At 41.3% G+C, this 25912-nt stretch overlaps 1 protein-coding gene across 1 annotated transcript in view; it reads left to right on the forward strand.

Annotated features, from left to right (window-relative positions):
• LOC126455580 (short transient receptor potential channel 4-like) overlaps positions 1-25912 on the forward strand; it is a 274268-nt gene that overhangs the window by 12589 nt on the left and 235767 nt on the right. Inside the window, exon 2 of the mRNA XM_050091340.1 lies at positions 25358-25513. Coding sequence (XP_049947297.1) covers positions 25358-25513 — 156 coding nt within the window. The remainder of the gene's footprint in view (positions 1-25357; positions 25514-25912) is intronic.

Consider the following 25912-nt stretch of genomic DNA (forward strand, 5'->3'; position numbering starts at 1 on the left):
TTATTTATTGTTTGAAATTTATTGCTTTTAGCAGCAACTGTAACCATACGCATTTACAACTGATTGCGCTACGTTAGTTCATACTGTTTAGCACTTCGAAAAATAAAATTTGTTCAATACTTTTCTTATTCAGTATTCACTCCTATGTTATGCCCACTGTATTCTGTCTAAAACTAAATCTATATCTGCATGACTACTCCGCAATTCACATGGTAATGCTTGGCAGAACATTCATTCAACCACCCTCAGACCATTTCTCTAGCGTTCCGCTCTCTAACAGCGCGAGGGAAAAACGAACATTTAAATCTTTCCGTGCGATGTCTTATTTCTCTTATTTTATTACGACGATCATTTCTTCCTATGCAGGTGGGAGCTAATAAAATATTTTCTCTTATGGAGCAGAAACTTGGTGATTGAAATTTCGCGAAATAATATTGCCTCAAAGAAAAACGCCAATGTTTTACAGATTGTGGCAACATGGTGACTGCTCAGAAAGAGAAATTATTTGATGTGTTGCAATTTGCTTGAAGTCAATCCAATATTCAAGTGCAACCACAGCAGGAGGTAAGAATTTTTCATGCCAGTTCTTCAGGGTATGGCACATTATGCTTTTTCGGAACAACTCATCTTTTCGGACGAATCTAAGTTTCATCTATCGGATAAAGTAAAACGCCATATTACAGGGAGTTTGAAAAAGAACTCCCTAGTTTTAAGTATAAATTTAATGGGGAAATTAATGAAAAATTACATCAGTGAGTACGTATCATGAAAGAGAATTCCTTCAAGTTTTGTTTAAAGTTAGTAGACGTCAACGTGGGATCCATTTGTTGCCATGCACACGTCGAGACGGTATTCCGCTTCTCGCCACGAATTCACCAACATTTCAGGTGTAACTGTCGCAACCGCCGCGACGATTCTTTGCTATAAATGATTGATGTCTCTGATCTTTTCAGTGTACACAAAAATTTTTATGTGGCTCCAAAAGAAAAAGTTCAGTGGGGTTAAGTCTGGGCATCGTGGTGGCAAGGTACTGGGCCTGCCCTGCATGTCCACCTTCCTGAAAGCACAAGCGGTTTCCTTGAAATACTTTAGCCAATGACGGATAGATTTTGCTGTAGGTAGTTCACCACCATACTGACGTCTAAAATTACGCAGCACTGTTATAACTGACCTAGTTTTCACAAGCCAAATAACACACTGCGCTTTCTGTTGCGAAGTACACATTGTTGCTGAGTTACTCTGTACTCCACTGCACGCACGCCTGGACAGAACTGAGGTAATAGAGGAAAAAAACAGCACTGGTGCCATCTCAAGGTCAAGCAGACCTGCCAACTGCAGGGGAGCCAAACTTGGAGGGTTGATGAATCAAACACCACAAACTAGACTCGTCTATGTCACTCTTTACAGATGCTAGGACACATTAAAACTAGGGAGTTCTTTTTCAAAAAAACTGTATAACAATGTGGGGGTCACAAAATATTGGTGTCGTCGTTGAACATGAAAGAGACTCACCGGAACTGAATGTGTTTTCTGCCGTTTCTGTTCAAAAAGGCCGGCCGCGGTGGTATAGCGGTTCTAGGCGCACAGTCCGGAACCGCGCAACTGCTATGGTCGCAGGTTCGAATCCTGCCTCGGGCATGGATGTGTGTGATGTCCTTAGGTTAATTAGGTTTAAGTAGTTCTAAGTTCTAGGGGACTGATGACCACAGATGTTTAGTCCCATAGTGCTCAGAGCCATTTGAACCATTTCTTTACTTTCGCTGAGAATAACAGTGTCATCAGTGAATCTTATCGTTGATATTCTTTCATCTTGAATTTATTCGATGTATAGAGTGTAGGGGCGAAAGATTACATCCCTGTATTACATCATTTTTTATCCAAGCACTTCAGTCTTGGTCTTTCACTCTTATAGTTACCTCATTGTTCTTGTCCACATTTTGCATTGTCGGTCATTCCCTATAATTTACCTCTATTTTTCTCAGAATTTCGAATATTTTGCACCATTTGACATTGTCAAACACTTTTTCCAGGTCGACAAATCCTATAAGAGTGTCTTGACTTTTCTTTATTCTTGCTTCCATTATCAACCACAACGTTAGAACTGCCTCTCTGGTGCCTTTACCTTTCCTAAAGCCAAACTCATGATAATCTAACAGATTCTCAATTTTCTTTTCCATTCTTTGAGTACATTATTCTCGTGAGCAACTTGAATGCATAGCCTGTTAAGCTGATTGTGTGATTATTCTAGCACTTTTCTGCTCTTGCAGTCTTCGGAAAAGTGTGGCTGATGTTTTTCCGAAAGTTTTCTCATATGTCACAAGTCTCATACACCACACACCAGCGTGAATAGATGTTTTGTTGCCACTTCCCCCAATGATTCGTTGAAATCTCTTCTGTCCCATCCGCCTTATATCATCTTAAGTCTTCCAAAGCCCTTTTAAATTCTGATTCTAATACTGGATCCCCTATCTCTTCCCTGTGGACTCCTCTTTCTTCTTTTGTCACGCCATCAGACAAGTCCTACCCGTCACATAGGCCTTCAGTGTACTCTTTCCACCTATCCGACCTCTCCTCTACATTTAAACAGTGGAGTCCCCATTGCACTCTTAATATTACCGCCCTTGCTTCTAATTTCACCGAATGTTGGTTTGACGTTACTTCTGATTTCTTCACGTTTTTCATCCAGCCACTTATCCTTAGCTTCCCTGCATTTCTTATTTCATTCATAAGCGATTTGTATTTCTGTATTCCTGAATTTCCCTGAATATTTTTATACTTCCTTCTTTCGTCGATGAATTGAAGTGTTTCTTCTGTTAGCAACGGTTTCTTCACAGTTACCTTCCTTGTACCTATATACCACTCCAACTTCTGTGATTGCCCCTCTTACAGATGTCCATTCCTCTTCAACTGAACTGCCTACACAGTATCTATAACCTCACAGAATTTGAACTATATCTCCTCATTCCTTAGCATTTCCATATCCCACTTCTTTGTGCATTGATTCTTTCTGACAAGTCTATTAAATTTCAGCCTACTGTCCACCATTACTGTATCTGTTTCTGAGTACTCCTTACAATCCAGTGTCTGATATTTCGGAATTTTTGCTTGACCATGGTGTCATCTAAATGAAATCTTCCATATCTCCCGGCTTTTTCCAAGAACACCTTCTCCTCATGTGATTCTCGAACAGGGTATTCGATATTATTACCGAAATTTATTGAAATTCACTGGAGAGCTCAGTTATTCTTTCTCCTCTCTCATTCCTACTCTAAGCCCATGTTCTCCTGTAACAATTTCTTCTAGTACTCGCCCTACAACTGCATTCCGGTCCCCAGTGGCTACTAGATTTTCATCTCGCTTTATGCACTGAATTACCCGTTCAATATCCTCATATACTTCCTGTATCTCTTCGTCTTCTGATTGCGACGTTGGCATGTGTGCCTGAACTATTGTTGTCGGTGTTGAATGGCTGTCGATTCTGATGAGAACAGCCATCACTGAACTGTTCACGGTGAATCACTCTCTGGCCGGCCGAAGTGGCCGTGCGGTTAAAGGCGCTGCAGTCTGGAACCGCAAGACCGCTACGGTCGAAGGTTCGAATCCTGCCTCGGGCATGGATGTTTGTGATGTCCTTAGGTTAGTTAGGTTTAACTAATTCTAAGTTCTAGGGGACTAATGACCTCAGCAGTTGAGTCCCATAGTGCTCAGAGCCATTTGAATCACTCTCTGCTCTACTTAACCTAGTCATACCGAGAATCCCACCCCCATTTATACGTTTTCCTGCTGCTGCTGCTGATATTGCCCTAAACTCGTCTGACCAGAAATCCTTGTCTTCTTTCCATTTCATTTCACTGGTTCCCACTATATCTACACTGAACCTTAGCAAGTACCTTGTGGATGATGGTCTGCAAGACTTCGGACGTTCACTTTACGCAATAAATCACACACCTACAGCCGTCGTTTTGATGTTATGTTATTTTATTACAGTCAGTTTCAGTGATTCAATACGTCATCTTCAGGCCTTAACTGACGCTGAGAGGGTGAACTCTAGTCGTATACACGAGCCCATCAGTGGCCAATATTTATGAACCGGCTTCTGCAGAATACTGTAAAAGCGAAGTTGTGACTGCAATCATGCTTGAGCGAGTAATCTTTTCTTGAAATTGTTTCATAAACTTGTGTAACTAACTAAACGAAATTATAAAACTACATTTCTTCATTTTCGGTCATTATTTATTGTTTGAAATTTATTGCTTTTAGCAGCAACTGTAACCATACGCATTTACAACTGATTGCGCTACGTTAGTTCATACTGTTTAGCACTTCGAAAAATAAAATTTGTTCAATACTTTTCTTATTCAGTATTCACTCCTATGTTATGCCCACTGTATTCTGTCTAAAACTAAATCTATATCTGCATGACTACTCCGCAATTCACATGGTAATGCTTGGCAGAACATTCATTCAACCACCCTCAGACCATTTCTCTAGCGTTCCGCTCTCTAACAGCGCGAGGGAAAAACGAACATTTAAATCTTTCCGTGCGATGTCTTATTTCTCTTATTTTATTACGACGATCATTTCTTCCTATGCAGGTGGGAGCTAATAAAATATTTTCTCTTATGGAGCAGAAACTTGGTGATTGAAATTTCGCGAAATAATATTGCCTCAAAGAAAAACGCCAATGTTTTACAGATTGTGGCAACATGGTGACTGCTCAGAAAGAGAAATTATTTGATGTGTTGCAATTTGCTTGAAGTCAATCCAATATTCAAGTGCAACCACAGCAGGAGGTAAGAATTTTTCATGCCAGTTCTTCAGGGTATGGCACATTATGCTTTTTCGGAACAACTCATCTTTTCGGACGAATCTAAGTTTCATCTATCGGATAAAGTAAAACGCCATATTACAGGGAGTTTGAAAAAGAACTCCCTAGTTTTGAGTATAAATTTAATGGGGAAATTAATGAAAAATTACATCAGTGAGTACGTATCATGAAAGAGAATTCCTTCAAGTTTTGTTTAAAGTTAGTAGACGTCAACGTGGGATCCATTTGTTGCCATGCACACGTCGAGACGGTATTCCGCTTCTCGCCACGAATTCACCAACATTTCAGGTGTAACTGTCGCAACCGCCGCGACGATTCTTTGCTATAAATGATTGATGTCTCTGATCTTTTCAGTGTACACAAAAATTTTTATGTGGCTCCAAAAGAAAAAGTTCAGTGGGGTTAAGTCTGGGCATCGTGGTGGCAAGGTACTGGGCCTGCCCTGCATGTCCACCTTCCTGAAAGCACAAGCGGTTTCCTTGAAATACTTTAGCCAATGACGGATAGATTTTGCTGTAGGTAGTTCACCACCATACTGACGTCTAAAATTACGCAGCACTGTTATAACTGACCTAGTTTTCACAAGCCAAATAACACACTGCGCTTTCTGTTGCGAAGTACACATTGTTGCTGAGTTACTCTGTACTCCACTGCACGCACGCCTGGACAGAACTGAGGTAATAGAGGAAAAAAACAGCACTGGTGCCATCTCAAGGTCAAGCAGACCTGCCAACTGCAGGGGAGCCAAACTTGGAGGGTTGATGAATCAAACACCACAAACTAGACTCGTCTATGTCACTCTTTACAGATGCTAGGACACATTAAAACTAGGGAGTTCTTTTTCAAAAAAACTGTATAACAATGTGGGGGTCACAAAATATTGGTGTCGTCGTTGAACATGAAAGAGACTCACCGGAACTGAATGTGTTTTCTGCCGTTTCTGTTCAAAAAGGCCGGCCGCGGTGGTATAGCGGTTCTAGGCGCACAGTCCGGAACCGCGCAACTGCTACGGTCGCAGGTTCGAATCCTGCCTCGGGCATGGATGTGTGTGATGTCCTTAGGTTAATTAGGTTTAAGTAGTTCTAAGTTCTAGGGGACTGATGACCACAGATGTTTAGTCCCATAGTGCTCAGAGCCATTTGAACCATTTCTTTACTTTCGCTGAGAATAACAGTGTCATCAGTGAATCTTATCGTTGATATTCTTTCATCTTGAATTTATTCGATGTATAGAGTGAAGGGGCGAAAGATTACATCCCTGTATTACATCATTTTTTATCCAAGCACTTCAGTCTTGGTCTTTCACTCTTATAGTTACCTCATTGTTCTTGTCCACATTTTGCATTGTCGGTCATTCCCTATAATTTACCTCTATTTTTCTCAGAATTTCGAATATTTTGCACCATTTGACATTGTCAAACACTTTTTCCAGGTCGACAAATCCTATAAGAGTGTCTTGACTTTTCTTTATTCTTGCTTCCATTATCAACCACAACGTTAGAACTGCCTCTCTGGTGCCTTTACCTTTCCTAAAGCCAAACTCATGATAATCTAACAGATTCTCAATTTTCTTTTCCATTCTTTGAGTACATTATTCTCGTGAGCAACTTGAATGCATAGCCTGTTAAGCTGATTGTGTGATTATTCTAGCACTTTTCTGCTCTTGCAGTCTTCGGAAAAGTGTGGCTGATGTTTTTCCGAAAGTTTTCTCATATGTCACAAGTCTCATACACCACACACCAGCGTGAATAGATGTTTTGTTGCCACTTCCCCCAATGATTCGTTGAAATCTCTTCTGTCCCATCCGCCTTATATCATCTTAAGTCTTCCAAAGCCCTTTTAAATTCTGATTCTAATACTGGATCCCCTATCTCTTCCCTGTGGACTCCTCTTTCTTCTTTTGTCACGCCATCAGACAAGTCCTACCCGTCACATAGGCCTTCAGTGTACTCTTTCCACCTATCCGACCTCTCCTCTACATTTAAACAGTGGAGTCCCCATTGCACTCTTAATATTACCGCCCTTGCTTCTAATTTCACCGAATGTTGGTTTGACGTTACTTCTGATTTCTTCACGTTTTTCATCCAGCCACTTATCCTTAGCTTCCCTGCATTTCTTATTTCATTCATAAGCGATTTGTATTTCTGTATTCCTGAATTTCCCTGAATATTTTTATACTTCCTTCTTTCGTCGATGAATTGAAGTGTTTCTTCTGTTAGCAACGGTTTCTTCACAGTTACCTTCCTTGTACCTATATACCACTCCAACTTCTGTGATTGCCCCTCTTACAGATGTCCATTCCTCTTCAACTGAACTGCCTACACAGTATCTATAACCTCACAGAATTTGAACTATATCTCCTCATTCCTTAGCATTTCCATATCCCACTTCTTTGTGCATTGATTCTTTCTGACAAGTCTATTAAATTTCAGCCTACTGTCCACCATTACTGTATCTGTTTCTGAGTACTCCTTACAATCCAGTGTCTGATATTTCGGAATTTTTGCTTGACCATGGTGTCATCTAAATGAAATCTTCCATATCTCCCGGCTTTTTCCAAGAACACCTTCTCCTCATGTGATTCTCGAACAGGGTATTCGATATTATTACCGAAATTTATTGAAATTCACTGGAGAGCTCAGTTATTCTTTCTCCTCTCTCATTCCTACTCTAAGCCCATGTTCTCCTGTAACAATTTCTTCTAGTACTCGCCCTACAACTGCATTCCGGTCCCCAGTGGCTACTAGATTTTCATCTCGTTTTATGCACTGAATTACCCGTTCAATATCCTCATATACTTCCTGTATCTCTTCGTCTTCTGATTGCGACGTTGGCATGTGTGCCTGAACTATTGTTGTCGGTGTTGAATGGCTGTCGATTCTGATGAGAACAGCCATCACTGAACTGTTCACGGTGAATCACTCTCTGGCCGGCCGAAGTGGCCGTGCGGTTAAAGGCGCTGCAGTCTGGAACCGCAAGACCGTTACGGTCGAAGGTTCGAATCCTGCCTCGGGCATGGATGTTTGTGATGTCCTTAGGTTAGTTAGGTTTAACTAATTCTAAGTTCTAGGGGACTAATGACCTCAGCAGTTGAGTCCCATAGTGCTCAGAGCCATTTGAATCACTCTCTGCTCTACTTAACCTAGTCATACCGAGAATCCCACCCCCATTTATACGTTTTCCTGCTGCTGCTGCTGATATTGCCCTAAACTCGTCTGACCAGAAATCCTTGTCTTCTTTCCATTTCATTTCACTGGTTCCCACTATATCTACACTGAACCTTAGCAAGTACCTTGTGGATGATGGTCTGCAAGACTTCGGACGTTCACTTTACGCAATAAATCACACACCTACAGCCGTCGTTTTGATGTTATGTTATTTTATTACAGTCAGTTTCAGTGATTCAATACGTCATCTTCAGGCCTTAACTGACGCTGAGAGGGTGAACTCTAGTCGTATACACGAGCCCATCAGTGGCCAATATTTATGAACCGGCTTCTGCAGAATACTGTAAAAGCGAAGTTGTGACTGCAATCATGCTTGAGCGAGTAATCTTTTCTTGAAATTGTTTCATAAACTTGTGTAACTAACTAAACGAAATTATAAAACTACATTTCTTCATTTTCGGTCATTATTTATTGTTTGAAATTTATTGCTTTTAGCAGCAACTGTAACCATACGCATTTACAACTGATTGCGCTACGTTAGTTCATACTGTTTAGCACTTCGAAAAATAAAATTTGTTCAATACTTTTCTTATTCAGTATTCACTCCTATGTTATGCCCACTGTATTCTGTCTAAAACTAAATCTATATCTGCATGACTACTCCGCAATTCACATGGTAATGCTTGGCAGAACATTCATTCAACCACCCTCAGACCATTTCTCTAGCGTTCCGCTCTCTAACAGCGCGAGGGAAAAACGAACATTTAAATCTTTCCGTGCGATGTCTTATTTCTCTTATTTTATTACGACGATCATTTCTTCCTATGCAGGTGGGAGCTAATAAAATATTTTCTCTTATGGAGCAGAAACTTGGTGATTGAAATTTCGCGAAATAATATTGCCTCAAAGAAAAACGCCAATGTTTTACAGATTGTGGCAACATGGTGACTGCTCAGAAAGAGAAATTATTTTATGTGTTGCAATTTGCTTGAAGTCAATCCAATATTCAAGTGCAACCACAGCAGGAGGTAAGAATTTTTCATGCCAGTTCTTCAGGGTATGGCACATTATGCTTTTTCGGAACAACTCATCTTTTCGGACGAATCTAAGTTTCATCTATCGGATAAAGTAAAACGCCATATTACAGGGAGTTTGAAAAAGAACTCCCTAGTTTTAAGTATAAATTTAATGGGGAAATTAATGAAAAATTACATCAGTGAGTACGTATCATGAAAGAGAATTCCTTCAAGTTTTGTTTAATGTTAGTAGACGTCAACGTGGGATCCATTTGTTGCCATGCACACGTCGAGACGGTATTCCGCTTCTCGCCACGAATTCACCAACATTTCAGGTGTAACTGTCGCAACCGCCGCGACGATTCTTTGCTATAAATGATTGATGTCTCTGATCTTTTCAGTGTACACAAAAATTTTTATGTGGCTCCAAAAGAAAAAGTTCAGTGGGGTTAAGTCTGGGCATCGTGGTGGCAAGGTACTGGGCCTGCCCTGCATGTCCACCTTCCTGAAAGCACAAGCGGTTTCCTTGAAATACTTTAGCCAATGACGGATAGATTTTGCTGTAGGTAGTTCACCACCATACTGACGTCTAAAATTACGCAGCACTGTTATAACTGACCTAGTTTTCACAAGCCAAATAACACACTGCGCTTTCTGTTGCGAAGTACACATTGTTGCTGAGTTACTCTGTACTCCACTGCACGCACGCCTGGACAGAACTGAGGTAATAGAGGAAAAAAACAGCACTGGTGCCATCTCAAGGTCAAGCAGACCTGCCAACTGCAGGGGAGCCAAACTTGGAGGGTTGATGAATCAAACACCACAAACTAGACTCGTCTATGTCACTCTTTACAGATGCTAGGACACATTAAAACTAGGGAGTTCTTTTTCAAAAAAACTGTATAACAATGTGGGGGTCACAAAATATTGGTGTCGTCGTTGAACATGAAAGAGACTCACCGGAACTGAATGTGTTTTCTGCCGTTTCTGTTCAAAAAGGCCGGCCGCGGTGGTATAGCGGTTCTAGGCGCACAGTCCGGAACCGCGCAACTGCTATGGTCGCAGGTTCGAATCCTGCCTCGGGCATGGATGTGTGTGATGTCCTTAGGTTAATTAGGTTTAAGTAGTTCTAAGTTCTAGGGGACTGATGACCACAGATGTTTAGTCCCATAGTGCTCAGAGCCATTTGAACCATTTCTTTACTTTCGCTGAGAATAACAGTGTCATCAGTGAATCTTATCGTTGATATTCTTTCATCTTGAATTTATTCGATGTATAGAGTGTAGGGGCGAAAGATTACATCCCTGTATTACATCATTTTTTATCCAAGCACTTCAGTCTTGGTCTTTCACTCTTATAGTTACCTCATTGTTCTTGTCCACATTTTGCATTGTCGGTCATTCCCTATAATTTACCTCTATTTTTCTCAGAATTTCGAATATTTTGCACCATTTGACATTGTCAAACACTTTTTCCAGGTCGACAAATCCTATAAGAGTGTCTTGACTTTTCTTTATTCTTGCTTCCATTATCAACCACAACGTTAGAACTGCCTCTCTGGTGCCTTTACCTTTCCTAAAGCCAAACTCATGATAATCTAACAGATTCTCAATTTTCTTTTCCATTCTTTGAGTACATTATTCTCGTGAGCAACTTGAATGCATAGCCTGTTAAGCTGATTGTGTGATTATTCTAGCACTTTTCTGCTCTTGCAGTCTTCGGAAAAGTGTGGCTGATGTTTTTCCGAAAGTTTTCTCATATGTCACAAGTCTCATACACCACACACCAGCGTGAATAGATGTTTTGTTGCCACTTCCCCCAATGATTCGTTGAAATCTCTTCTGTCCCATCCGCCTTATATCATCTTAAGTCTTCCAAAGCCCTTTTAAATTCTGATTCTAATACTGGATCCCCTATCTCTTCCCTGTGGACTCCTCTTTCTTCTTTTGTCACGCCATCAGACAAGTCCTACCCGTCACATAGGCCTTCAGTGTACTCTTTCCACCTATCCGACCTCTCCTCTACATTTAAACAGTGGAGTCCCCATTGCACTCTTAATATTACCGCCCTTGCTTCTAATTTCACCGAATGTTGGTTTGACGTTACTTCTGATTTCTTCACGTTTTTCATCCAGCCACTTATCCTTAGCTTCCCTGCATTTCTTATTTCATTCATAAGCGATTTGTATTTCTGTATTCCTGAATTTCCCTGAATATTTTTATACTTCCTTCTTTCGTCGATGAATTGAAGTGTTTCTTCTGTTAGCAACGGTTTCTTCACAGTTACCTTCCTTGTACCTATATACCACTCCAACTTCTGTGATTGCCCCTCTTACAGATGTCCATTCCTCTTCAACTGAACTGCCTACACAGTATCTATAACCTCACAGAATTTGAACTATATCTCCTCATTCCTTAGCATTTCCATATCCCACTTCTTTGTGCATTGATTCTTTCTGACAAGTCTATTAAATTTCAGCCTACTGTCCACCATTACTGTATCTGTTTCTGAGTACTCCTTACAATCCAGTGTCTGATATTTCGGAATTTTTGCTTGACCATGGTGTCATCTAAATGAAATCTTCCATATCTCCCGGCTTTTTCCAAGAACACCTTCTCCTCATGTGATTCTCGAACAGGGTATTCGATATTATTACCGAAATTTATTGAAATTCACTGGAGAGCTCAGTTATTCTTTCTCCTCTCTCATTCCTACTCTAAGCCCATGTTCTCCTGTAACAATTTCTTCTAGTACTCGCCCTACAACTGCATTCCGGTCCCCAGTGGCTACTAGATTTTCATCTCGCTTTATGCACTGAATTACCCGTTCAATATCCTCATATACTTCCTGTATCTCTTCGTCTTCTGATTGCGACGTTGGCATGTGTGCCTGAACTATTGTTGTCGGTGTTGAATGGCTGTCGATTCTGATGAGAACAGCCATCACTGAACTGTTCACGGTGAATCACTCTCTGGCCGGCCGAAGTGGCCGTGCGGTTAAAGGCGCTGCAGTCTGGAACCGCAAGACCGCTACGGTCGAAGGTTCGAATCCTGCCTCGGGCATGGATGTTTGTGATGTCCTTAGGTTAGTTAGGTTTAACTAATTCTAAGTTCTAGGGGACTAATGACCTCAGCAGTTGAGTCCCATAGTGCTCAGAGCCATTTGAATCACTCTCTGCTCTACTTAACCTAGTCATACCGAGAATCCCACCCCCATTTATACGTTTTCCTGCTGCTGCTGCTGATATTGCCCTAAACTCGTCTGACCAGAAATCCTTGTCTTCTTTCCATTTCATTTCACTGGTTCCCACTATATCTACACTGAACCTTAGCAAGTACCTTGTGGATGATGGTCTGCAAGACTTCGGACGTTCACTTTACGCAATAAATCACACACCTACAGCCGTCGTTTTGATGTTATGTTATTTTATTACAGTCAGTTTCAGTGATTCAATACGTCATCTTCAGGCCTTAACTGACGCTGAGAGGGTGAACTCTAGTCGTATACACGAGCCCATCAGTGGCCAATATTTATGAACCGGCTTCTGCAGAATACTGTAAAAGCGAAGTTGTGACTGCAATCATGCTTGAGCGAGTAATCTTTTCTTGAAATTGTTTCATAAACTTGTGTAACTAACTAAACGAAATTATAAAACTACATTTCTTCATTTTCGGTCATTATTTATTGTTTGAAATTTATTGCTTTTAGCAGCAACTGTAACCATACGCATTTACAACTGATTGCGCTACGTTAGTTCATACTGTTTAGCACTTCGAAAAATAAAATTTGTTCAATACTTTTCTTATTCAGTATTCACTCCTATGTTATGCCCACTGTATTCTGTCTAAAACTAAATCTATATCTGCATGACTACTCCGCAATTCACATGGTAATGCTTGGCAGAACATTCATTCAACCACCCTCAGACCATTTCTCTAGCGTTCCGCTCTCTAACAGCGCGAGGGAAAAACGAACATTTAAATCTTTCCGTGCGATGTCTTATTTCTCTTATTTTATTACGACGATCATTTCTTCCTATGCAGGTGGGAGCTAATAAAATATTTTCTCTTATGGAGCAGAAACTTGGTGATTGAAATTTCGCGAAATAATATTGCCTCAAAGAAAAACGCCAATGTTTTACAGATTGTGGCAACATGGTGACTGCTCAGAAAGAGAAATTATTTGATGTGTTGCAATTTGCTTGAAGTCAATCCAATATTCAAGTGCAACCACAGCAGGAGGTAAGAATTTTTCATGCCAGTTCTTCAGGGTATGGCACATTATGCTTTTTCGGAACAACTCATCTTTTCGGACGAATCTAAGTTTCATCTATCGGATAAAGTAAAACGCCATATTACAGGGAGTTTGAAAAAGAACTCCCTAGTTTTAAGTATAAATTTAATGGGGAAATTAATGAAAAATTACATCAGTGAGTACGTATCATGAAAGAGAATTCCTTCAAGTTTTGTTTAATGTTAGTAGACGTCAACGTGGGATCCATTTGTTGCCATGCACACGTCGAGACGGTATTCCGCTTCTCGCCACGAATTCACCAACATTTCAGGTGTAACTGTCGCAACCGCCGCGACGATTCTTTGCTATAAATGATTGATGTCTCTGATCTTTTCAGTGTACACAAAAATTTTTATGTGGCTCCAAAAGAAAAAGTTCAGTGGGGTTAAGTCTGGGCATCGTGGTGGCAAGGTACTGGGCCTGCCCTGCATGTCCACCTTCCTGAAAGCACAAGCGGTTTCCTTGAAATACTTTAGCCAATGACGGATAGATTTTGCTGTAGGTAGTTCACCACCATACTGACGTCTAAAATTACGCAGCACTGTTATAACTGACCTAGTTTTCACAAGCCAAATAACACACTGCGCTTTCTGTTGCGAAGTACACATTGTTGCTGAGTTACTCTGTACTCCACTGCACGCACGCCTGGACAGAACTGAGGTAATAGAGGAAAAAAACAGCACTGGTGCCATCTCAAGGTCAAGCAGACCTGCCAACTGCAGGGGAGCCAAACTTGGAGGGTTGATGAATCAAACACCACAAACTAGACTCGTCTATGTCACTCTTTACAGATGCTAGGACACATTAAAACTAGGGAGTTCTTTTTCAAAAAAACTGTATAACAATGTGGGGGTCACAAAATATTGGTGTCGTCGTTGAACATGAAAGAGACTCACCGGAACTGAATGTGTTTTCTGCCGTTTCTGTTCAAAAAGGCCGGCAGCGGTGGTATAGCGGTTCTAGGCGCACAGTCCGGAACCGCGCAACTGCTACGGTCGCAGGTTCGAATCCTGCCTCGGGCATGGATGTGTGTGATGTCCGTAGGTTAGTTAGGTTTAAGTAGTTCTAAGTTCTAGGGGACTGATGACCACAGATGTTAAGTCCCATGGTGCTCAGAGCCATTTGAACCATTTTTTTGTTCAAAAAGTTTAGGGACCTTTCTGTTTTGCGGGGGAAACTATAAGAGGAATGTTGTCCCTACGCATGCTGCAAAACTGATTGCTTCCTCAGCTTCACGCAGATTCAAATGATTTCATTTTTATGCGTGAAGGAGCCCCACCTGACTTTCACCTTGAGGTGCGGTGTTATCTTTACAACAACACCCCAGAATATGGGATTGGAAGAAGTCGACAAAAAGATCTTGTTCATTTCGTTTGACCTTCCAAGTCACCAGACCTCACACCTTGAGATTTTTTTCTGTAGGGTTATATAAAAGATAAAATACAAAATTGCAGTAAATGAAGCAGGCAAAAAGGAATACAAACGTCTCAAAAATGAGTTCGACAGGAAGTGCAAAGTGGCTAAGCAGGGTTGGCTAGAGGACAAATGTAAGGATGTAGAAGTATGTATCACTAGGGGTAAGATAGATGCTGCCTACAGGAAAATTAGAGAGACTTTTGGAGAAAAAAGAACCACTTACAGGAATATCAAGAGCTCAGATGGAAATGTGGACGGTGTGTATAGAGGGTCTATACAAGGGCGATGTACCTGAGGACAATATTATGGAAATGGAAGAGGATGTAGATGAAGAGAAAATAGGAGATGTGATGCTGCGTGAAGAGTTTGACAGAGCACTGAAAGACCTGAGTCGAAACAAGACCCCGGGAGTAGACAACATTCCATTAGAACTACTGACGGCCTTGTGGGAGCTAGTCCTGACAAAACTCTACCATCTGGTGAGCAAGATATACGAGACAGGCGAAATACCCTCAGACTTCAATAAGAATATAATAATTCCAATCCCAAAGAAAACAGATGCTGACAGATGTAAAGGCAAGGCAACGTTTCTAGCATTTGTAGACTTAGAGAAAGCTTTTGACAATATTGACTGGAATACTCTCTTTCATATTCTGAAGGATGCAGGGGTAAAATACAGGGAGCGAAAGGCTATTTACAATTTGTACAGAAACCAAATGGCAGTTATAAGAGTCGAGGGGCATAAAAGGGAAGCAGTGGTTGAAAAGGGAGTGAGACAGGGTTGTAGCCTATTCGTAGTGGGAATTAAAATCCATGGAGAAGAAATTAAAACTTTGAGGTTCGCCGATGGCATTGTAATTCTGTCAGAGATAGCAAAGGACCTGGAAGAGCAGCTGAACGGAATGGACAATGTATTGAAAGGAGGATATAACATGAACATCAACAAAAGCAAAACGAGGATAATGGAATGTAGTCGAATTAAATCGGGTGATGCTGCGGTAATTAGATTAGGAAATGAGACGCTTAAAGTAGTATATGAGTTTTGCTATTTGGGGAGCAAAATAACTCACGATGGGCGAAGTAGAGAGGATATAAAATGTAGACTGGCAATGGCAAGGAAAGCGTTTCTGAAGAAGAGAAATTTGTTAACATCGAGTATAGATTTAAGTGTCAGGAAGTCTTTTCTGAAACTATTTCTATGGAGTGTAGCAATGTATGGAAGTGAAATATGGACGATAAATAGTTTGGGCAAGAAGAGAACAGAAGCTTTCAAAATGTGGTGCTACAGAAGAATGCTGAAGATTAAATGGGTAGATCACATAACTAATGAGGAGGTATTGAATAGAACTGGGGAGAAGAGAAATTTGTGGCACATCTTGACTAGAAGAATGTATCGGTTGGTAGGACATGTTCTGAGGCATCAAGGGATCACCAATTTAGTATTTGAGGGTAGCGTGGAGGGTGAAAATGGTAGAGGGAGACGAAGAGATGAATACACTAAGCAGATTCAGAAGGATGTAAGTTGCAGTAAGTACTGGGCGATGAAGAAGCTTGCACAGGATAGAGTAGCATGGAGAGCTGCATCAAACCTGTCTCTGGACTAAAGACCACAACACCAACAATATAGAAGACAGAGTTTTTTTCCTAGTTATTCTTCAAGAGCTGAGAAATAGAATTGTTGAAGCTGTCGGTACCTCTTGATTCGTGTGTGGAATGAAATGGACTGCCGTTTTGATGATTCTCGAGCAACGCATGTTGAGTGAATGGTATAGTGTCTGTGCGAACATAAACCTTTGAACCTTCCTCTATCCAGTGACATGCACAAAGTGTTTCTATCTTTTACAGTTTCCCCATAATAAACGACTGAAATTTGTTCTTTGTTTTTGAGTCATCCTGTGTGAACCATAAGTTCTGCTGCCTACCGTCCTGATGGATCGTAGCGTCTATCCGGGTACATAGTACACGAAGCAGTTGGCCCTTGAGCTGCATTAGCATCTCTGCAGTCCGTTCCCCGCACCTGGTAAGCGGCCTGAGCTATCCGGCTTACGCGGTTAGCTCCGGTATCTGCAGGGGACACCTGCTCCACGGTTGCTGAGGCTTCTCTCGGATTTCCTGGTCGGCTGCCAGTAAGGCTGTGACGTCTCTTTCTGTGGGCGTCTGGAAATTGCTTCCTGCGGGATGACCAAACCGCTCGGATGACAAAGGATCACTGCTGCTTTAGCGCAATAAACGCCTTTTGCAGTGAAATATGAAGTTATTTCTACAGTATTACTTCTCAAGATACTGTATAATACACAGTGGCGAGTACTTCTAACCACTATTGGCGAATTTCGGTGTTATTCCTTTCGAATGAACATCCGTATACCTCACCGCATACCTTAATCTCTCTGATCTACAGGGTGTTTCGAAATTCCTATTACAAACTACTAGCACTTGTAGAGGGAAGTGAGTAGGAAATATTTTGAATCGGAACCCATATCCGGAAACGTACCGTTTCTGTGCTACAGCCATTTGAAAGCACGTTGATAACGCGACCACTTTTACAAGTAACAGCGACCCAGTATATCACTTGTTTTATATTTCCACTCATTAATAGCCAAAGAAGTTGTTCGTGTACTCGATGACACGTTCTCTTCAACGTGATGCAGTACGGCGTTTTCCAATTCGGGTGTGCGGCATGTCCTTGGAGCACCACTGTCACGCCTGCTGAAGGCTGAAATACCCCTTTCTCGAAACCGTTGCGTAATACTGGCGAAAATGGTATGCAATGGAGTCGGACGTTGTGGATAACGACCTTGATAAAGGTGACGATCAACTCATCCATTAGACTGAACTTCGCCGTACAGATGGATCATTTCAATCTATTCAGCAACGTGTACTTCACCATTTTGCACTCGCAGACACTTGAGGCTCTAACCAGGTCAGAGAGGTAGGATGGACGAAGAATGCCACCAACTGATCCAAAGTAACCAGCCCCACCACGACTACCCTGTCGCATACCTACCTCGCACGGCTGTAGCACGGAAATTATTACGTACTCACTCCCCTCTATAAGCACTAGAATTTACGAACACCCTGTATTTATCACTAAACCTGGGCGAGATATACAATGGAGGCATCAGTGTTGTAACACAGTTTTTTCGAATTCCTGTTTTCTAAATTTTCACCATTGTGTATTGTGAGTACGTCATCGCCCTTCTTTGTCAATTCAGCATCCGCATACCGTATACTTCTGTTAAACTTTCGTGTGGGCTATATCATCTTATTACGATCCTAGCAGTGCGTTTCTACATTCTTTCCACTCTTTCGATGTCTATCATCATCCCTACTTGATAATTACTTCAAACACTGGAGTCTCACTCCCCCATTGGTCGTATTAGTGATTTGTACACGATTTCCGTTACAGACGCACCGCACCTTACCAGAATGCTTCCAAGAAATCTGACTTTTCCATTCGTCATCTCTATGAGTGATTTTACTGGTTCGTCCTGTTTCATATTAATTCAGAGAGTTACGCTAAATACACTGCCCGACAAAAAATGAAGGACGCAGAAGTCATGGACGGATGTTACCGTATATTAGTACAAGTAGACAGCTTCGACGGGTATCTAAACAGTTATAATTGCAGTTCTCTGTGACAGGTACGACGGCCACAAGAGTGCACCAGTTTTGCTCCTATTCACTGTGAAGGACCCAGAGATGCAGCATACTCGTATGAGGCAGCATTATTAGCACCGGACATGGTTTGAAAGGGGTGTTCATTTGGCTAGCAGGTCGAACAGTGCAGTAGCCAGGGTTCTGGGGCATTTGGATGTGAAAGTGGTCCGATGTTGGACTGCATGGGAACGGGAAGGCATCAAACTCATCAACAATGTTCCGATTGACCGTGTATGACCACCATAAGGGAGGGTCGCCGTACCGCACACCAAGCAACGCACACGTAACGCCTGCACATCTGCGTCTAATATCCGAGAACAAGGAAAGGGCTCCCTGCAGCATTATGCGTGATTTAGTACCACTGGTACTAGGGAATGACTGTCCCATACATAGGATGCCGTTATCACCAGAACACAGGCAGCTAAGTTTGGAGTGGTTCTGTGCCCAGGAAGCATCATGAATGGCATCGCAATGTGTTCAGCGATGCACTATCCTAGATGATCATCGTCGGTGAGCATGGCGGCGACCTGGCGAGAGATCCCATTTCCAATGTTTTGGAGAGACTCAGTCGTCTTACTCCTGGCATTATGGTGTGGGGAGCCATTGGTTAGGACTTTAGGTTCCGCTGGTAGTTCAAATGGCTCTGAGCACTGTGGGACTTAACATATCAGGTCATCAGTCCCCTAGAACTTAGAACTACTTCAACCTAACCAACCTAAGGACATCACACACATCCATGCCCGAGGCAGTATTCGAACCTGCGACCGTAGCGATCGCGCGGTTCCAGACAGAAGCGCCTAGAACCGCTCGGCCACCAGCGGCCGGGTCCGCTGATAGTAATTGATGGAACTCCTATGGTATAACGGGACATCACAGACATCATATATCCTCATGTGTTACCTTTCTTGTGATAGTACTTTGGTGCCATTTTTCAATAGGACAATACACATGGCACGTGTATCTATGAACTGTCTGCGACGTCAACTCCGCCCCAATGCCAGCATCCAGTGCCAGTTACAACAGTTGTAGGCCAGTTTGCCTACAATGGCTTTATGGTACCCGTCCTAACCGAATCAATATGTGCTTCCAGATCAGTCACACTGATAAGTAGGCTCTTACTATCACCTTCATTGTAAATATGACTCTGTTTTATAATCGCTAAAATAACATCACATACCCTCTCATCCCGTGAAGTATCATTTAGCTTCCTCCTCCCCCTGTGGATGCTTCACTTTTTTTATCGGGTAGAGCATTTAAAACATGTTACAGGCTCCAGAATTTCACCATTAAGCTCACAATCGGGTTCTTTCCATTTGTTATGTGCACTGTCTTGCATTTACCAACGTTTAAAGAGAATTTTCATTCACTACACCATGTGGAAATGCTAACCCATTCCTTCTGCATTTCCTTATGGTCATCCGGCAGCAATACTTTCCTATACATGGTATTTCAGAAGTGATGATCAGTAATTCACACTTGGAAAGTACGAGACAATAGTAGCTAAAAAGCTCAAATAAACATGGCTCTGCAAATCAATCGGTGCCGAGGTATCGTTTTAATTCGAGTTGGGAACTAACTGTAAATGCACCTGGATGCCACAGTATTTACGTTGGTACCTTAAGGTTTGGGATCGACTCTCTGTTTATGCATGCGCAACCGCTTCTCTTTCCACTATGCCGTACCGGCCTCACAATCAGTTACGCAGACATGTACTTATGTCTGGACAGGACTGCTCAGAGACCGCATAACTGGACCACACTTCCTGCCACGGACAGCAGTACATACGGTTTCTGCGGTCTGAACCTCCAGGTGTACATGATGATGTCCCACTGAACCAACGCCTGAACATGTGGTTCATGCATGACGGTGCCCCAGCACATTTTGATCTACGAGCGCGCGGCTTCTGCCTCGGATGTATGGTCAACATTGGATAGGTAGAGAACGGCCTGTGCCATGGCCTCCAAGGTCTCCAGATTTAAAGTCCATGGATTTCTGTGTGCGGGGTATGTCAAAAGCCTGGTCTACGCTATCGAGGTCAACACTCTTGAGGAATTACGCTTACGGATCGAAGCAGCCTTCCAGCATTTACAGAATTCCCTAGGACTGCCGGAGAGGATTAGCTACTCATTTCAGTGACGATTTCATGTCGCATTCAGACGCGTGGACAATATTTCGAACACATACTTTAATGTTTAGAGATGCCGTGTGTTCCTAGACACTGATGAACTGCAACAGAAAATGAGTTGTATCTCGACAACGGTTGATTTGTGGACTCATGTTTATTGGAGCTTTTTAGCTGCTTTTGGCCTGTACTTTCCATATGTGAATTGTTGACTATCACTTCTGAAACCTCTGTATTCAACAGTCTCGACAGCGAAAAATGTGATGTGTTTCCCACCCCATCTGATAAACTGTTTATGTGTATTGTAATTATCCGCGATCATATACTCTTTCTTGGGTCACACCGTGGCGCCTCAAGTACCTAGAGAATTCTATTAAAAGTACAGGTAATTTGTAATGTTTCTAGACTCGTGTTTGTAAGTGTCAGGTTGGTATCTGAGAAATGCATAATACTTATTTTTGATAGCGGAATACGTAAATCTCAGTCCAGGGCAAGAGAACCACATGAAAATTTATTTATGAATGGAAATATGTGATCCTCACGCTACACGATGCGAAATCAACGCTAGGCTGTAAATCAAACAATTCGTCTGCGAGAAAGCAATCCGTTTTCAATAAAATTTACATATGCTGTCTGACTGCAAAACGAAATGTTTCACATTCAGATGTTGACCCTGAATATATCTAGTCTTCTTCTTAGTCTTGTAAACAATCGCTGTACCAGAACGTTTATTGTAATTACAGAACAAATCAAGATAAAAATTAACGCATCTGACTTCCTGAAAAAAAACTGCTTGAAAAATCACAAGATAGCATTTTACTTAAATATTTTAGTCTCTGAACTAATAAAATATTATTTTCACAAATACACTCTGACAATCATTGTGCCTTACAATGAACATGAACTCTGATGGTAACTGAAGTTATTGGCATATCTGTGCTCACGGAACCTCGTCTGCTCTGCAACCTGTCACTATTAGGATTACTACCCCGACTGTCCAAAACCACATATCATTTGTCGGACTTACGGTGTGCAATGAAAGACGGCACCATACCGACTTTCATAAAAAAGCTTCTTAGTACACAACTCGCGATGTGTAATGAGAGTTTACAAACACAGTCATGAAAGTAAACGAAAATGTGGAACTAATCTTAACGACTGATAAATAACAAGGCTCCAAGTTTAACCATGATTCATTAAGTCATGACAACAATGCACATTTTCATAAAGTTCTCATTGTAAGCAAAATATTTGTTAATAGCTTTCCTGTGTACAGTTACTTTCCTTGACATTGTTTCAACTATAAGACAAAACCGTATGTTGCATTACAATATTTCTACAGCAAACTTCAACCATATGTAATGTTGTAACAATAAGAAACTACACTGTTTTTTATATATCGGGTGATCAAAAAGTCAGTATAAATTTGAAAACTGAATAAATCACGGAATAATGTAAATGGAAAGGTACACACATGCTTGGCATAACATGGGGTTTTATTTGAATCAAAAAAATACAAACGTTCAAAAAATGTGCTACAGATGGCGCTTCATCTGAACAGAATAGTAATAATTAGCATAAAAAAGTAAGACAAAGCAAAGATGATGTTCTTTACGGAAATGCTCAATATGTCCACCATCATTCGTCAACAATAGCTGTAGTCGAGGAATAATGTTGTGAACAGCACTGTAAAGCATGTCCGGAGTTATGGTGAGGCATTGTCGTCGGATGTTGTCCTTCAGCATCCCTAGAGATGTCGGTCGATCACGATACACTTGCGACTTCAGGTAAAGTGGTGGCTGAGCACACGATCATCACCATCGACGCGCGCAAGAGATCCTTCACACGTCTAGCAATACGGGGTGGAGCGCCATCCTGCATAAACATCGTACGTTCCAGCAGGTGTTTATCAGCCAGGCTGGGGATGATGTGATTCTGTAACATATCGGCGTACCTCTCACCCGTCACGGTAGCAGTTTTGCTGTCCAGCGCCATCTGTCGGAAATTTTTTGAACGTTTGTATTTTTTTGGTTCTAATAAAACCACATGTCATACCAAGCATGTGTGTCAATATGTACCTGTCTATCTACATTATTCCGTGGTTTATTTAAGTTTTCAAATTTATACTGACTTTTTGATCACACTATATATATATATAATTAGCTTAACAATTGGTTTTATCATTCTTCCACTAACACAGTCTCATCAATAATTTTTCCTAAAACATAATCTAACAAAATCCCTTTTTAAATGATACCGCCTCCACTACACGGCAAATCAGTTTCCATCCTTTTCAGACCAAGAACATGGTCAAACTGTCCAACACACACAACCTGCTACTCTGTTCAAATGAAGTAACCTCACTGACTAATATCTGTGGTCTCAAAAGCAGACTTACAAAGAATATGTTATATCGATACTACATAGGTTGAGCACATTTAACAAATTCGCAACTTCATTCACATTTATGGGCAAAGTTTCTTGACAATTGTCATGGCAAATGAGACAGACCCTTTCAAACATACTGAAATTAAATCTACCGATAGTAGTATTTTTAATGAAATTGGTGGACCTGAACTATTTTCACCATACGGTGACTTAATACGTCCAGCAAAGAGCAGAGTTCGGACATGGTCACAAGCTCTTCCGCAAAACGTTACTTTCCAGTTGAGACTGCTACCCGCCGCAGTGAGTCTTATTGGTAACGGTGTAGATTTACAAACGAGAGGGAAAGAGAGATGGAGCATTGCGTAAGTAATAACGCCAGATAAGTGTTCCGACACAAACTGCTGCGAAGCTTCGCGAATGTTCGTTCTGATACAATTTGCTAATTGCACGCATTCACTTCGGGACAATTTCTAGCTGTAGACAGGTCGATCGACTTTCCCATGCTCTTTGAGGTTGTGACGACTGCGATTCTACCCTGTCACTAAATATCGCCAAAATACCCGAAAAGTACCGTGTTGACTAATGCAGTCAAAATCAAGTCGTATCTAAATAAACATTTCTCCAAATTTTACTTCCCAACACAATATCTGACCGTGCATTTATCCCAGTTTAGCATAGAATAACCATATTAAATAAGATTTAAGGACACTGAAAAAAAAATTTGCTTCTGTTAGAAGCCAAAGTTGAGTGATGAACCCACAATTTTACACGCCTCCGACCCTCATTCAAAGTAATCACAACTCGTGTGGTTTGACAGCTACCCACCTTTGAATTACCCACTATAGAACGTTAGCACCAATAGCAAGCGAGATTCACTGTCATTGGTCGACGTTTAAGAAATAAATAGCGGGCGCCCTTGTCCAAGTAGCAAAGCATTACAATACTTCTGGTAAATGTTATGGCACACGAATTTAGACACATACCCTCCAAAAGCTATAAAAAATACACATGCAGCGGCAGCGAATTTAAAATGTAAAAAAATGGAAATAATTAAAAGGGAAATGGCTACTGCTAATGAAAGTCAACAATGACTACATAGAACACACCACTTCGTGGAGAACACTTTCATTCTAAAGAAGACAAATGTTATGTGAATGTCAGCCAAAAGGAAAAGAAATTACAAATTAAAATTGTTTGCAATAATTTTGAGTCTTTGAGAGGAGAGCGCTGCTTTTAATTAATCTTATCTTGCGTGTTGTGATGATGGTCGCGTCATCGACGGCAGCAGGCTGGTCCTGGTGAAACGCTGAGATCTGCTCCCACGGTCGTGTGATTGCAGCTGATGATTTTTTCCTCGTAATTGGGCGGGCGGTGGTATTCATTAAGCTGCAAATCTGATTACAGTGGCGTTTTACAGGCCACAGGCTGGTCGATGTAATTGCTGTTACAGATGTCCGTATGTGCACAGTTTTAATGTTTCTGGCGCACACAATTTAAATTTACTTATGCCACACACAGTTTATAAAACTTGCCGACCGCGAATTCTGTAGAAAGTCAATTCGTATTATGAGTGCCGCGATCGCGAAAAAGCGTCCTGGGCGGGAATGTACTCACACACAATAGACAGTTCGCGTAAGTTCAGAACAACTGTTACTGATTATAGGCGTCCGGTGGTTCATCGAAACGCGAATAAATACTTAAGTTCATAGTACTTGAGTGAACGAAAACACAGTCAAAATACAAGTGCAGTTTAATTCACAGACACAGACCTACAATACCGTCCATTCTCCGTTGCATTGTCATAGTTACTTCGTTTCACGGCACAGTCTCAGTATTTTCTTCGCCCAGTTTCTACACTCACTATTATCATATCACGTCCTGGTATGAAACAGTCATATAAACGTACATCGCTTGCCACTAAACTCAATCTTCACCAGCTCGTAAAAGTCACGACTCCCACAGTAAAACATGTGTCCTCCTCTCTAGCTACCCAACAACACACACCCCCGCTTTGTTGGATCGACTATCGATATTACCCTCTCTCTCTCTCAATACTCTGGCCCACAGTTTTTACAACATCAAAGTAAATTACATATATCTTTACACAACTATTTTCTACCAAACTTATTACAGTAAACGATAAACAAAAAAAATTAAAGCTTTCCACAATCAATAAACTCTAAACATATTTATCTACTTACAAAAAAGAAATAATTTCCAGTTACATATTACATCTAGAAAACAACTTTTATCTCTGTATTACAGGACAAAAGAAAAATGCGCTACAACATCAAACATATATGAACAGACGAAAAAAAAAAACAAGATAAATATATATATCTATCGCAAAATAACGGTGTCTTCACAAGGTGCTTCTACGATTTCATTAAGCATTTTTCCATTAATGAAGATTTACACTGGCCATGATGCAACTAGGAATTTCCTGGTACGTGCTTGTGGTTTGTTTGCAGCGAGCTGCAGAGGAGCCGCGCCGGAGTATCATACTGCCGTCCCTAGAGCAGAGTGAGCGCGAGTTCTTCAATCTGATCGACGCGGGCGATGTCGGAGCTGTGCAGCAATTCCTGCGCAGTCACTCTGGATTTAACATCAACTGCAAGAACTTCCAGGTATGCTCAGCGGCCGCTGTCGCTTAGCCTTAAGAAATAACTTTCTGCTTCACTACTGTAGTTCGTATCAGCAGTGCCATAGGCTGTATAGATGCATTGCATTGCACTAAGTGAGGAAAGTTATTAGGACGGCCACTGAAACCATAGTCGAGGATTGTTGTTCGTGTCGATTTTAGACGTGAATGTCCGCGATCTTGTTCAGAATTTGCAAACTGAGAATTTATGCATTTAGTGTACCTAGTTTCTCATTTTTGGAGCTAATGACATCGTCTTTATCTTTGTGACCCTGTCGTCTTGGTGGAAATTACATTTTTAATCAGAATTTATTGAAGGGCCCCTTAAGCCATTCACGATAGGAAAGACATCGTCCTTCCGCCTGGATCCAAATAATAGCAGTAT

The sequence above is a fragment of the Schistocerca serialis genome, chromosome 1 (assembly GCF_023864345.2).
Source record: "Schistocerca serialis cubense isolate TAMUIC-IGC-003099 chromosome 1, iqSchSeri2.2, whole genome shotgun sequence".
NCBI classification, from domain to species: Eukaryota; Metazoa; Arthropoda; class Insecta; order Orthoptera; family Acrididae; genus Schistocerca; species Schistocerca serialis.